At 39.2% G+C, this 15579-nt stretch overlaps 1 protein-coding gene across 4 annotated transcripts in view; it reads right to left on the bottom strand.

Moving 5' to 3' along the window:
- Window positions 1-15579, bottom strand: part of ATP11B (ATPase phospholipid transporting 11B (putative)) — a 68159-nt gene that overhangs the window by 38829 nt on the left and 13751 nt on the right. For all 4 annotated transcript variants that reach the window (XM_064458069.1, XM_064458068.1, XM_064458067.1 and 1 more), the window contains exons 2-8: window positions 11504-11620; window positions 10596-10685; window positions 6235-6315; window positions 1943-2050; window positions 1643-1771; window positions 1415-1518; window positions 118-165 (exon numbers count right to left, since the gene is read on the bottom strand). In XM_064458069.1, the coding sequence (XP_064314139.1) occupies window positions 118-165; window positions 1415-1518; window positions 1643-1771; window positions 1943-2050; window positions 6235-6315; window positions 10596-10685; window positions 11504-11620 (677 nt within the window). The remainder of the gene's footprint in view (window positions 1-117; window positions 166-1414; window positions 1519-1642; window positions 1772-1942; window positions 2051-6234; window positions 6316-10595; window positions 10686-11503; window positions 11621-15579) is intronic.

Below are 15579 nucleotides of genomic sequence, written 5' to 3'. Positions count from 1 at the left end.
TTGATACATTCAGTAAATATACCCCTCCCTTTCGTATATTCAACAGTAACTCTTCGTGGTCATTATTTTAACCACCCCCAACAGTTCTAAACATTAATTTTACAAACTTTTACTTACCGTACAATTTCTTCAGTTTGTTGACTTATAGTTATCCTTCCAACAAATCTGTGAAAGATGGCCATGTGTTAGAAATATCTACATAAAGACTCAAAAATGTTAAAAGCTACTCTATATTTTTTAAAAAATCATTAATCGTCCACAAATACAAAATAATCAATTTTCATTAACAAACTAAAACAATATGGCAACACTGGCAATAATTTTACACAAGATATTTAACAGAAACATCCCTCAAAAGAACATTCCTTGAGAATGCCTATTAGGTTTAATTAATAAAACTACAAAAGACTATATTTCTTAGTTAAAATAGATTGTCACTTACTGATGTTTCAGTAAGAAATAATTTAGCATATTATCCACCAGAAAGAGTAATTTTTTGTGTAATAAAGCCAATCTACTCTGCTTTTCACCTCTGACACATGCATATTTAGCATGACCCCAGCCACAAACATGGACATAAACTTCTCTAGTAATTCTACCTTAACTTGACGTTCTCTACAACCTGAGGATCAAACACCTGAACAGCCGTTCAAACTAAGTATCTCAGTTTTTAAGAATATAATATTTCTCAAAGATCCCAAAGCTTACTTAAGAATAGCTGCTGTTTTCAAAATCCAAGATATCACTACTACTTGATGGCTTCCATTTTCCATTTTACAATTAAGGAGAAACTTGGATGGCAATGTAACTTTTTTTACCTATGATGCTGTTTTACAGTGTCTAGGGCACTCCTTGCTGATGTTAAAGGCTGAAATGAAACACACTCAGATACAACTGGTTTTAATCTAAATTTTTGCTGCTGAAGAATGGAGTTCAAATCTTCTCTTGAGCATAAGCAAAATAAACGTGACCAACACATATTCTTAGAATTAACATTAACTTAGAGAACTTTGCTACGGTTTGAGTTAATTCCATTAAAATATATATACTATATAGTACTGCAATCTCCTGGCAGAACCTTACACAACTTCTCCAACCTCCCCAGACACATAAGCCATTTAATGTTTTAAAACCTGGAATCAAATTTACTGGTTAGAACAGAAATGTACATAAGTGTCATGATTAAAATATAAAAGGTAAACATTATCCTATCATTTCTGATTTACTACTGAAACACTCAAATTTTTCACTTGCAGCTTGAAGTACATATGTACAAACACATATGCTAATTATTAAAACCTAAAATTTAAGCAGATGTCTGAAGCTATTTTAATCCCAGCAAGACCTGTAACACTACTAATATTAAACACTTCATTTTGATTTAATTTCAAAATATTTACTAATAAAGAGATACCTGTACAGATCTGCTTCTGGCTGCTGACATTCTATAACAGCTACGAGTTTGTCCAGGTTGGCAACGGACTGTAACACTGCTGTTTCTGGGACTGCAACATGTGTCTGTAAGACAGTGTCCACGAAGTTAGTGACACAGGACCGCCAGGCAGGGGGAGTATTCCGACAGGCTGCAATAGAAACGGCATCGCAAATTAACTACGTTCTATTTCATAGCAGTAACCCAGACCTTCAGATTGGTCTCGCCATCCAAACTTGCGGTAGTAACATGGCATGAACCATCAGCTCGATCAGACGACAGGAGCACCAGGTCAACAGGAAAAGTCTCATCTTTGGCTACTCTGACAATGTCCCCCACCTAATGAAGTGAACACAGACGAGAAGTGAACAAACAGAATTTTAAGAGAGAAGAATCCATTTCAGCACTGTTATCGAATCATGATGAAACAGGCCACGATGACTAGTAATGAAACAAAAGCTTTCGCTGCGCAACAGAAACACAACTTTCAATTCGTCCTTAGGCACATACCCGTATATTTTTAGATCTAGTTTTTACAAGGCCACCACTTCGAACAACATAAACTGGAGCACCATTCACTTCATTGTCTGCTTTATGTCGTAGCCAGTCTTCATAACCCTGTGGAAAACACATATAAATTTCCTTTTTACCCAAGAAACCTAGAAGTATAACATATCTTCTAAGCAAATGTACTTCAAATTACTTGCTGCATAGCCTGAATAGAGTTACTAACTTCTCTTGAGTTTCTACTACAGCCGTTACTCAAGAACCTGGGAAACCTCTTAATTTTTACTCACTTTACACAGGTAAGTAAAGGCAAATAAAGTAGCAAAAGTGGTGAAGACACTTAAAAGTCCCATATTCTGTTAAAACAAACAGGCAGTCCCATTTTCTGCATATGAGATGAACAAGCACTCATTCAATCTTTTATCTATATGGATTAATATACCACGAAACTGGGAACAGTCACCCCCAGTCTCTTACAGATTTTTTTTTAAGAGAAGAAACAGACTGAAATTACTTCCTCATGTCATACCCTACAGCACTTCTTATAGTTCCTGCCATAGCCTGTGGGTGAAATCTTAATATTTCTTAATTTTGTATAACACGCTGTTCACACATCAGCTCTGTACAGCAAGGAAAGATGACTGAGAAAGTTTTGGTTTTTTTGAGTCCTAATGCAACAGTTCACAGCAACTGAGTTTAACGGATAAATTAAGCAGTTTTCCTCTACCTGATATTCAGCACCTCTCTAAGCACCCTTTATCCCATGCGCACACATGTGCAAATATTCATGAGAGTGAATCCAGGTATATTATTCCCCTCCTATTTTCCTAAGCTATTAATACATTGCTTATTCAATCTAACAGCATGACTGTCAGTAGCATGATCTCTGATCCCCAAGTCTAGGCACTGTTTGGAAAGTCCCACGAGTAAGCAAAAGAAATGGATCAGTCTATGCAGTTCAACTGCCTCTTACATCCTGGCAAGACTCCTGTAACTGATTTGCAGTAAGAGACATTTCCTAAAATGCTTTTCTGTAGGTATAAAAAAATGTGAAAGTTAAAACCACTTCCTTGGGTGTTTGCAGACAGAAGAAGGGCCCCCCTGAAACAGCAGGCATAGCCCCAACCCATCCTAGAATGCTACAGCATTATATATGAATGTCATAATACAAAGCGTACTAATGCAGAGGCAGTTAGGAGGGAAGTTATACCATGCATTTAGCATGTTAAAAGTATAGTTTTGCAGGTCTACTTTCATGGACCTCCACTGTCACCTGCACAAATTAGTAAAGATAGCACAACTGCACTACCTCGGAAGAGGAGAGAAGAGGGAAGAGAAAAAGTTTTATATGCCAACTGCTTAAAAATAAATAATACGTGTGCAGTAAAAGCACATAGGGAGATACTGGGAAATCAGAATCCTAAAAACCAAGACTCTAAGAGCACTTCTTAAACAGTATGAAAAAGCATGAAGTACCTACAGTTCCTTGTTAAAGGTGACTGACAGAAGAAAACAAGGATTTAACTAACATCCAGTAACCTTGGGGCATTTGTCTCAAACCTGAACAGCTGAGCAATATGTGCATTTGGCAAAGAACTGAAATTTATCTTCTTTAGAAAGTACAGATTTCAGTGCTTTCTCCATCTGACACCTATTGTCTACAACACAAGGGTAACACCTCACACCAGGGAATTCTTAAGAGCCAACTCACTGTGGTCAGTTTAAATTCCCCCAAAATTTACCTACTGCGGCATTTTTGAGAGTTCCTTATCCTCATTTGCAAATACTGCAAAAATATTAAAAAGAAAGATGCAACAGGAATACAGGGAATGTTGCTTAATGCATGAACAGAAACCAAAGATTAAAATCCCCCAATTAAATGACATTCTTAAGTCATGCTTAAATAACTGCGTCAATGTACTTGAGAAAACGTCAAAACTAAAACAGGCCTGCATATTATATTACCTGGTTTTTCATGATCACTTTAGGTCTATATTTACTCAAAACCTGTGCAGCAGTTGTTTCTAATTTACCTGGCAGCCATGTAAATATCTGTGTCCAATCCAGCTGTGTCCAGCTTGTTTGCTAAATACCTATGAACTTACTGAAATGGTCTAAGTTCCCCAAAGCTCCTTCCGAAATACTTTTATTTGGTTGTTTTTGTTTTGGGGTTTTTTAGTTTTTGGTTGGTTCCCCCCCTAGTTTTGGACTCCTCTGAGGACTGCATATATCTTCACAGGCATAGCACTCTGGCCAACAAGACAGAAAATGACACAGCGTGAGTTGCGTTGCTTTGCAGTCTTGTATGTCCTTCCTCTGACCTAGATGCAGTAACGCTTCCAAGAAGAAAAAGTTCTATCTCCTTGGCCGGGATTAAAGTAAGAGTTGGTTTTGAGGTTTGCTAGAGGTGTCACTAACTGGCCTTCTGGAAGCAGGAGAGAGTTTTTCCACCCACTGCTAAGCCTCTCAAACCCACATACAGTTAATGCTTCTACTTTTCCCCCTCCATCTTTTGAGAGACTACTAAGTTACAGTTTAACGTTTACCCTGATGTAACTTAGTACAGAACCAGTGCCCTGCAGCTTTCAGAAAGGGTTTCCTCCTCTAAAATCTGCTTCCTATTCCACTTCTGGTTTGAGAGAGAACGGGAGCTGTTTTTGAGACCATGCTGGCTATTTGCCCCTCTGCATTCCAACACAAGATTTATCTTTCTTCCTTGCCCAAGGGCAGCCTGTTGGAAATAGCACACTGAATTGTCTTTCCAAGATAACAGCTTGTGAATACTGTTTGCCTACTTCGCAGCAGGCAGGACAGACACAAGAGTCCGTTAATCAGTTTAGGTGGTTGCAATAGTACTTGCAGAGATATTGAGACAATCAGAAAAAAACTCTTGATGCTTGTCAAGTCATGAATGATTTGACCCTTCTAGAAGGAATGCCAGAATCTCTGTTCTTTGGAATTGATGGTAAAATACTTAAATTTCCCAACATATGATTGGAAATCTGGAAATAAGGTGGTAATAGATTATTCTGGACTATTTTAGACTTATACAAGTCCAACTTCTTTGTGGGGGAAAAAAATCTAATATTTATAACTAAGTTGCACAACCTCCTTCCATTCACACAGCTTTAAGGGATATTTTCTATTTCCTACTTATAACTAGAGCTCTTGAACTTGGGATTTTTTGGGGGTGATTATAACAACTGCAATTGAATAGGATTAGGGCACTCTACATATACAAATTGCACAGCAACAAGATGAAATGTTAGTTCAAATATTACTCCAGCATTAAAATCCCCTCTGCCCCAAACACCATTCTATCCGCTTCAAAGCTAGAGCTATTTTTACTTTTGCCCTATTTCAGGGTGGCTTTGGGTCTTACTGGAACAGAAGACAAATTGAAATTCCAGTTGTAGCTCTGTAACAGGCTCCTGCTTACTTGTCAGTTGCTATGACTGCAGCTCTTCCCCAGACAGCACTGTCAAACCCTTTGAAGGGGATACTTCCCGAAAATTACTTCCCTGCACAAGAGATTACAGTTTCTATCCACGACACCTCTTTATTTATGTGCTTGTTTCTTTCTCCTCTCGCTTTACAGGTTTAAAGAAAACAGAAGGGGTTTTTTTCCCTTTTATTTTTTTTTTTTAAACATTCTCTTTCCAGGGGCTTAGGTCCTAGTGGGATGTGGTATGATGCTTGAACAAGATTTCTGTTAAACTCAGAACATTTTTCTTATTTCAGGTGCTACAAAGCACTCCAAAATATTTTATGCAAAGAAAAAGAAAACAAAACCAGAAGCTTTTTAAACTGGAACTTTTACCTGGTAGAGGATTCCAGTTAATATATATTCTACACCATGAAACATACTCCTTGGGGCAAAATTTGCCTTTTAACTACTGATAAACATGGACTGCACCATTGCTTCATCTACCCAAGCTCCTTTCTCAGTGTGTTATGTAGAAGGACTGGTTTTAATATGCAGCAAGATGTGCCAAAGGAATAAGTGAGGAGCTTCCAGAAAAGGTCTTATAACAAGTGACATGTAACGTTTAGACAAAAATGCTGTCTGACAGACATTCACTGTCCGTTTAAGGGTACGGCAGTGAGTCACTAAGCGCTTGACAACTAACCAAAGTGCTCCGATTCAAGCGTTTAACAAGAAACATTAAATACAAAATCCTTTCTAAAAATCACACCATTTAAATTTCTTTTTAGTATCTAAACATTATCTTGGTCAGACAGTTAAGAAACTTTACCTTAGAAAGACTTCATGCTACAAGATTTTTCCCCTTTACCTGTTTTATGGCTGTCACAGTTATGACAAAAAATAATGGCAATCCACTGGTAATAGGACTGGTAGGGGTATCTATCATGAGCTAAAAGAGAAGAAAATATGAAAGTTAGCCCCAATTTTATTTTTACAATCATCCTTTCAAAAAACCCAATGAAGTCAGATGACAACTATTTTCCAAACTCCTCATTATAATCTGTGAGTATTTTTACTGCACTTTCTGCAGTATTTCTGGAGCAAAACTCAGTTCCTGACACCTAAATAATACATGTGAACAATGATGAAAAGGTTCTAGACCTAAAAGAAGGCATAGAACAGACTTATCACATTTGGAATGCACGTGTCGATTTTAAGAGTCTTTAGTAAAAGGAAGATATGTTTTCATCCTACAAAGTTTAATTCAAAAGTATATTACAAAGGCAGGAAATTTGTATCTCGTGAAGCTGTTTCGATACTCTATACAATCTACTGCTTAACAGCAATGTAGAGTATAAGAACATACACTTTAGAAGTGAAAATAAAGTTAAAATTAGTAATTTCAAACAGTTTAGGTATTAGAGAACGCTCTTTCTTAGACTGCTCCTTTCTGGTTCCCCCAAGTTAACATGCAGTTTTTACAATTTGTGCTATTATTGCTGGCATGCCAAAAGTGCAGTGTATATGCTAAAACTCGGTACGTGGGGGGAATGTTAGTGGTTCTCTGCTGCAGAAAAAAAACCCACAACAAAGTCAAGTGTTGTAAAGAACATATACACAAGAACTATTCAAAACCACAGATATTGATTTGATCCACTTTACCTGAGACTTATGGCATTGCGTTGGGAGCCATTAAAGAACAAAACAAAACAAAAAGCCCAAAACAAAAAGTCATACATGAAGTTTACTCTGTTAAGAGCCAAGAATCTCATCGAGAAAACAGATTATGACACCTTGCAACACATGCATGAACTATATTTTTTTTCCCTTCACTGAAACAGACAATTTATAGGACACAAGAAAAATCAGATCTAGCCTGCAATAATCTGTTCTTCAACTATAGCAATGCAATTTCATCTTGGCAGCATGTTGTCCAAGAAAACTCATGCCAAAAGCATCTGATTTTTGGTTGAATAGGGTTAACTAGGATATTTCTGCCATCTACACTCTCTCCTTGTCTCAAGAGAGGCTCATATGTGAAAATGGAGCAAGTTTTGTGCTGGTGGTATCGTCATGGCAGCCTGCTCCTTTTGCCTCTTTCACCAGAGCACCACGGCCCTTAGCCTGCTGCACAGCTGGACACGCATCCATCACACAACTGGTGTGGAGCCTCACGCGACCAAAATGCAGCCTGCCACCATGCTTCTGGCATGCATATGTGAGGTGAACGGTGTGGACTGGATTGTGCTACATGTTTAAGTCACACAATGGGAACTTGCCCCTGCTCTATCATCCCCAGTGGAATAAGGTGGTAATGACAGACACTGCATCTTGGTCACGTGAGATTCGTATGACACGGAAGATATCATGGTGACCAACTCTGAGGCACTTTGCCTCGTAAAAAGAAAAAGTAGTAGATATTAACGAATGTCCACGTTATTTGAATCAAAACAGAATTCCATTCTAACAAATGAACAAAACCCGCAGCTTTTATCCTGTTCAGTTTTCAAGAATACAGCCATATAGACAAGACACTTGCCACACAAATCAGGGCGTCTGCTTGAGTCACGAACTGAGGGAAGAACAGGATTACACTCTGAATAGAAGTTCTGCCTTTAGATCCGTATTTGTTCATGGACATCACATTTAGATATTACCAAAGTCTAACAGTTTGAAAGGAATGTGACTCAAAATTGAACTAAAGAGGTAAATTTGCATTAAAAAAAATGAAAGCTTTAAAAATGCAAGACTGTCTGTGGTTACTGTAACTAGCATTTACATTCCGTTTCCAGCATGCCCCCATCTTCCTCATGCTATAATATGTTAAACAGCATGAAACCTCACGGCAGGAATAACAAAGTTAAGAAAATTAACGAGGAAGATGGGATGGGCAACGCATTCTGTTATAGTAGGTTAGAACTGTATGACTTCAGTAACTCCCAACACAGGAATTTTCAGTCTATTAGAAAGTCCATTCTTTCTAAACGTGAAAGAACAAGAGCAAGAGACACAGGAGGCAATGGATTAAAAATTGCAGAACTGGCCCTGCTACTGACATCCTGCACAATCACAGACCAATCTTATGAACTCTTCACTATTCCTGTTTTTTGTCAAATGAGGTACCATCTTTTTCAGATACATACTGCAAATGTTGGCTAAGCAACATAAGTGGAGGGCTGTACACGTTCAAAGCATTCTATTTTATAATGAAAGTAAAGTTTGTGTACCCCAAAATCTTGTTTCTGTCTCAGATATTAATTGGTCTTTTACTTGGTCTTTCAAAAGTTATTATCTCTCCTTACAACCTTTCTCTCACTTATCCTTCATCAACCTAGTCTGCAACAGCTCATTAGAAGTCAAGTACAATTACAGAATTGGAGGTGCAAAGATTAAAGAAAATGTACAGCCTGTCATACATTTAATATACTTGTGGATGTTCTTAATTAGAAGAAATATACTCTGCTACAAAGCCATGGTAATATTTCTGACCTATACTGTATCAAGTATAGGTCAAGTGCACTCTGTGCTGGGTTAATAACTGGCTGGACAGCCAAGCCCAGAGAGTGGTGGTGAACGGAGTCAAATCCGGTTGGCGGCCGGTCACAAGTGGTGTTCCCCAGGGCTCAGTGTCGGGGCCGGTCCTGTTCAATATCTTCACTGAAGATCTGGATGAGGGGATTGAGTGCACCCTCAGTGAGTTTGCAGATGACACCAAGCTGGGTGGAAGTGTCGATCTACTGGAGGGCAGGAAGGCCCTACAGAGGGACCTGCACAGGCTGGATCGCTGGGCCGGAGCCAACGGTATGAGATTCAACAAGGCCAAGGACCGGGTCCTGCCCTTGGGTCACACCAACCCCAGGCAGCGCCCCAGGCCTGGGGCAGAGGGGCTGGGAAGTGCCCGGCGGAGAAGGCCCTGGGGGGGCTGGCTGACAGCCGGCTGGGCATGAGCCAGCAGTGCCCGGGTGGCCAAGGAGGCCACCAGCCCCCGGGCTTGTGTCAGCACTGGGGTGGCCAGCAGGAGCCGGGCAGGGATGGGGCCCCTGTGCTCGGCCCTGGGGAGGCCCCACCTCGAGTACTGTGTGCAGTTTTGGGCCCCTCACTATAAGAAGGACATTGAGGGGCTGGAGCGTGTCCAGAGAAGGGCAACAAAGGTGGTGAAGGGTCTAGAGAACAAGGCTTATGAGGAGCTGCTGAGGGAGCTGGGGGGGTTTAGCCTGAAGAGGAGGCTGAGGAGAGACCTTATCGCTCTCTACAACTACCTGAAAGGAGGTTGTAGCGAGGCGGGGGTCGGTCTCCTCTCCCTAGTAACAAGCAATAGGACAAGAGGAAATGGCCTCAAGCTGCATCAGGGAAGGTTTAGGCTGGACATTAGGAAAAACTTCTTCACCGAAAGGGCTGTCAAACATTGGCACAGGCTGCCCAGGGAGGTGGTTGAGTCTCTGTCCCTGGAGGTATTTAAAAGAAGGGTAGACGTGGTGCTCGAGGATATGGTTTAGTGGTGGACTTGGCCGTGACAGGTTAGCAGTTGGACTCTATGATCTTAAGGGTCTTTTCCAGCCTTAACGATTCTATGATTCTACGATCCTATGATCAACAACATCAACTGATGTCTTCAAAACTGAGAAACCTGTCAATCCTAGCTCTAAATTTTTAGGTGTTCATTTGTCTAAACAAATTGAATTTGAGGATCTTAGAACTGTGTGACAATAGTGTGTTGCTTTACAAGAGCAAGATTCCACCTACAATGAAACAGACAATAATCTATGTGCAGCTCAAGAGCAAGCATACTGCCCAATTCGATTCACATGAACTTGAATAGCTGCATTTCTGCACACTAATGTCCAAGAACCACTGAAAAACACAGAGTAAAACTCGTGGTTTAGACAAACACCACCAATGGCCACAAAAATCAAAAAGCACCTCTGGAATTTTATTACTAAACAGATCTATAATTGAATTTTGAGGGAGACAGTTGAGTCCCTGTGCTGGCAGTGCCATGGACTTTGAAGCTGCACACTAAGTATATTAGCATTCATGAAGATAAAACCTAAGGACAGTACTTAGATTTGGCCATAATTCTCTTTGAAGTTACTTATTTTCACAGAGAAGCTGGAAATGTGTTGTTTTTATAGGCAGAATATGTAAGTGGAGAAGTTAAATTCATAGAATAAAAATCAATGGCAGAATTTACAATAAAAACTGCAGTTTCCTGAGTATTACTCAACTTACCTGAACCAAAAATATAATCAGAAAATAAAAGTTGGCTACTCTTCTGAACTGCTCAAATAAGTTTTTTGGAATAAAATTCCACACTGTATACTGAAGGGAAAAAAGGGAGAGACAACAGTTATGACATACTGAACAATTTTTCAGTGAAACTCAGTTCTGCTCCCATTAAACTCAACCTAAACGTTTTCATTTTCCATCTCCCCTCCCTCAAACCTTCTTCTGATTTTGCCCTATGCCCACACATAACTGCTGTACCTTTTATTTTTTTTTTTTTAACGTACAGCTAGCAGGGAAGCAGGGGTACAACTGCATTGCCTTTGCAGTCAAAGTTTTAAATGCTCTCCTGCCAACTGGGAGAGGAACAGCTGGAGTCATTTCACTGCTTGCATCTCAGCTAGCAGAGAAGAAATCAGTTCTTGCAGCTGTAACACTCTCTCCTCCACCACATCAACAACATACATCCCCACTATCAGGTCTATTGATTCCAACCCGAGGTTATACTAGGAGGGAATCTGCAATTGCAGTCCATTGCCGATTTATTTTATGCAGAGCACTAGCTCACAATTTGGCTATTTTACAAATCCTCACAATCAGTTTCATCCTTCCTTTTAAGTTGTTCTGTGCATCACATCCAGACACAGGCAACACTGGTTCAAAACCTACTTTTCCTCAGAAATTCTGACCAACGTTCTTAATTCTTCTGTACTTAGTCAGGTTCTGAGGAAAGAGGGATGAGAACAGGAGGAAAAACTACATAGGACCTAGCTTTGTCCTCAGAAAAGTTTAGAGCTTGTTTCACTTTGAATATTGTCTATATACCATTAGAAATAATACACACACGCGCATTCGCCACTCAACTTCTTAAGCAACATATCGAGTTGTTTTCCCCTGACAAATTGCTTCCTTACCTTGGATGATATGATTCTGTTGTCTGCAAACTTCTGAGGAACATAATGGCCATGCTGGGGAAAACGATTTGCTATATAAATAGTTCTTGTATCGCTTTGATGCGGTGGGTCAAAACCCTAAAACACAAAAGAAAACATTATCAAGACAGACTATTTTATTAGCTGCAGTTTTGTAAAATTGTTATCTTTGTGCTGAAAAGTGATATCCAGATATCAAGGAGCAATTTTAGAATAGCAGCTTTTGAATGGGAAACAAAATTAACATTTAAAGTTTGCTGTGTCCAGATAATTTTCAAAAATTGGGGTAAAAAAACCAACTCAATTTTGAGGTTATGTGCTCTTTCTGGAAAATGAAAGGAAAAAATCCTAAGTCTCAAAAAGATGGAGAATACTTGCTATCATGCAAACTTGAAGCCCTGTGAGACTTAAAGAAGAAACAGAAATGAAAATGAAAACATATATAAATTACAAAACCTCACTGCCACTCTCATGGTAACCTTAATGAAACAGATTGAGAGAAGTGAAACATCCAAACAAGTCATACTAGTATGCCGTGATAACTGGATTTTGGAAAGAATCTCTCCAGCTTCGAAATAAAAGCACACACATCTCACTAGACAATAGTATTTTTCCAAACAAGATCTATCTCCAAGGACTAACATTTTATCTAACCTCAGATGCAATTTCCCGCCATTACCACCAATTCATACATGAGTGGTAGCAACACTGAAAGCAAACTCATTTAAAAAAAACAAAGGATACTCAGAAATGCTTAGCAATAGTTTTCTGCCAAAACAGAAGATCTGAATGAGGTCCCTTGCACGAAAGCCCTGCTTCAGGGCTAATGGTCACTAGTTTTGTCAACTCCCTTTATGATGGGAAGAACAGAGGTGTTAAATTTGCCAATGACAACTCAGGACTGCAAGAACACCAAATTACAAGAAAAAATTCAAAATCACCAACCAACCAGATGCATGGAAGACTGAAAGACACAGCAGTTAGACACAGTGAACTGCATCTACAAAAAGAGAATAAAAGCCCATACAGGAGTTCTGTAGAAAAAGCTCAAAAGGCTATAGCTGATCACAGGCTGAATGTAAGTCAGTACTATCATCCCATTGAGAAAAAGGCCTTCAGTAGTAAGGAGGCTGGAGGAAGAGTGGGAGCCACAGCTGAAGCACTGTGACCAACTGGACAGCATCCAGAGGAGCAGAGCATGAGCCACAAGAGATCCTGAAAACACGACATACAAAGCAAGGCTAAATAATCTAAAAAGCAAACAGCAAACAAATTAGGGTCACTTAGCCTAGAGGAGAGGAAACTTGGGATATACTAGCATATCTTCTGATATATAAAAGACTGATCCACTGAGAAAAGGGGTAATCTGAAGGACAAAGAAGAGAAGTAGGGTTAAGTTGCAGCTAGGAAAACTTAGTTTGGATACTGGAAAAAAACAAACAAATTATTTTCTTATGGAAAGGAATAATTAAAAACCAAAATAAGGTTGCAATATCGCCATAACACAAGGGCTTATTTCTAGGTCATTCAAGTCTATCTTTAATTAAGCCTTTCCTGGGGCTACATGACTCACCAGAAGCCTTCCTAGCTCTACAGTTCTGACCTGGAGAAGCAGGTGATGGCAAAACAAAACAAGCAAGACAGTAAAACGGTAACAATTCAGACAGCAGGCCAAGAAAATGACTTAAAAAAAGAAACAAAAAGCTTTAAGACATGGAACAAACTAGCAAAATGAAATTGGGAACTGTTAAGTTGTTCAATCGAGAATCAACGATTGTCCAGGAAGTGGTAGATCTCAGTGCGTGGTCAGACATTCCTAATCTTAGACCCAGCTTTGTGCTGTATACACAAAGTTTCTTTATTCTTTGATGCCAAGTGAAAGGACAACTGCTGAAGCAGGTAGAAAGGGCACTACCAGTTCCACTACTGCAGGTGAGGAAACTACCTTTGCAGTTGTATTGCTCTACTTGTGAAACCAGGCTCAGACCTTGATTTGCGTCAAGTAAGAAAATGACACTTCACAGTACTCCAGCAGAAGATACTTTATCAGTTAACTACAGAGGGCGAGGAACAGCAAGCATGATGTGCTATGTAAGAAATGGCTCGTAGAGCCAACCAAGAACTTTCTTTAATCAATCAAGTTCTCTTAACACAAGGCATTAGGTATGTTCGCAGTCATGACAGTGTCATTTTAAAGTAAAGGAATAATTAAAAGTCCTCTCAAATATACAATTTTATTTGGCATCTACAGAAACATTCTGCTTGAGAAAGAAAGAAGTCCAGAAGAAAGAAGGGACAAAGAAAGGAAGGGGAATTTTTTCAAAGATATTTGAAGGAGAGTAAACTTTAGACAACAAGCAGTGGAAGGCTGCTCTAGTCACATGCTCCAGTGTGAAAGCTTGTTTAAAGATAAGAGTAGAGCAGGGAGACAAAAAAAGTACATAGAAGAAAGGACTGGAAAGAATATATAGGATGTCAAAAGCAAAAATGAACGGTTCACAACATAGAAGAAATACAAGCAGGAAAGTAAGACAAAAAACTATACCTGTTAAACACTGGCAAAATTCAAAAATAGAACAATGTTTGTAGCAGAAGCATGTTGGGTATCTGATATCAGTGACACATCATTTCAACACAGAAGATACCATAATAAAAGTGTTTTGAAAGCAAGAAAAAAAAATGAGCTTAATTAGTAAGACTAGGTACACGGCTGTTGTCTATCTCAAAATGTCTGGCACTCACAAAATGACAGATATCCTCACTTTGGAAAGTCATACTCTACAGCCTGAAAAAATTCCACTCTAAGCCAAACAGATGTAAAGCAGGGAAAAAAAACAGAAGCTGCAAAAAACAGGACTGACAGTCTTCTGATGGTGATAAACGCTAATCTTTTTTCCACTTGCTGAAAGTTATTAAAAGATAAAAGAAAAATTTCAGTGTGACTAGGATATCACTGAATTTTTTCCAAAGTATTTATATGCCCCGTTTAGGCCACTATCTCAGCACCTGGAAGTTGACGAGTTTAATGTTGTTTTAATTATGAAGAGTAAAGACCTCCATACACTCTAGCCTAACTGCAAAAGCACTTCTAGCAGAGGAGACTACCAGCACTGAAGCACACTCAGCTGATTAAAAGCAAGGAATCCATTTTCCAAATCAGAATCTCAGGCCATACAAGTTTACAGGTGCAGTTGTGGAGCTAAAACAGCTTAAGATTGCAGTCTGTACACATTTAACTCTGTTTTGTTGAAATTTATCATGGAGAAAGTGCAGAAGTTGTGCAGTCAGCAGATCTATGGAGATGGCAATGCCCAAGCAAGGCAGGCTGAGGACAAGAACCTCTTCAAGTTGTCAGAGCTATGGTTGGAAAAGCACACATCCTTGACAGCCTTAGTGACTTGACTGTAGGCACAGCAGGAAATAAGTGTCAGAGCTGGGAACAGAACCCAGGCTTCCCAAGTTTCATGTCTGTAACTACGAAAGATCATTTGAAATTACCTAACAACTCTGTCATCACATAATTAGCTGGTGAGACTGCAACCAAGCAGATCTTCCAGAGGAATTTTAATTACACATTTCTCCAAGGAAAAATTCTGCACAGATGTTAAACGTAATCGTTCAAGAATTTAAATGCCTTTAACTTTTCTCTAGCTGTGGGGCTGGTCACAGATCCTGCTCCTGACACAAAACTGATCTGTAGTCCAAATTTCTGCCCAGCAAAGGGATTTTGCATAGTATCTATATGCAAGCCAGGAAAGAGGTGCAGAAAGCACGCTGTTTCCTAATTTCACATATTAGTCAGTTATTTCTCTAACATCTTTATCAAACTCAGCTGCAAAACTAGGATAACATGCCCTTTTCAAACTATTTCTGCAGCTAAATACCATAAGCAGAGAATCCCTAAATTAAATTTAGTCTTGCAAAAAGATTCAGTTGTCACCAATATCTTTCAACAAAAGTTAGTTTTCCTACAGTTACCTAGTGAAGTGATTTCTACCTAGTGCATAGATCATTGAATTTGTAACAAATAAAGCTGAGCTTATTACAAAACCTGATAT

Source organism: Phalacrocorax carbo, chromosome 7 (genome assembly GCF_963921805.1).
Source record: "Phalacrocorax carbo chromosome 7, bPhaCar2.1, whole genome shotgun sequence".
Classification (NCBI taxonomy): Eukaryota; Metazoa; Chordata; class Aves; order Suliformes; family Phalacrocoracidae; genus Phalacrocorax; species Phalacrocorax carbo.
The sequence above is the reverse complement of the archived record's forward strand: the minus strand, read 5'-3'. Positions and strand labels throughout refer to the sequence as shown.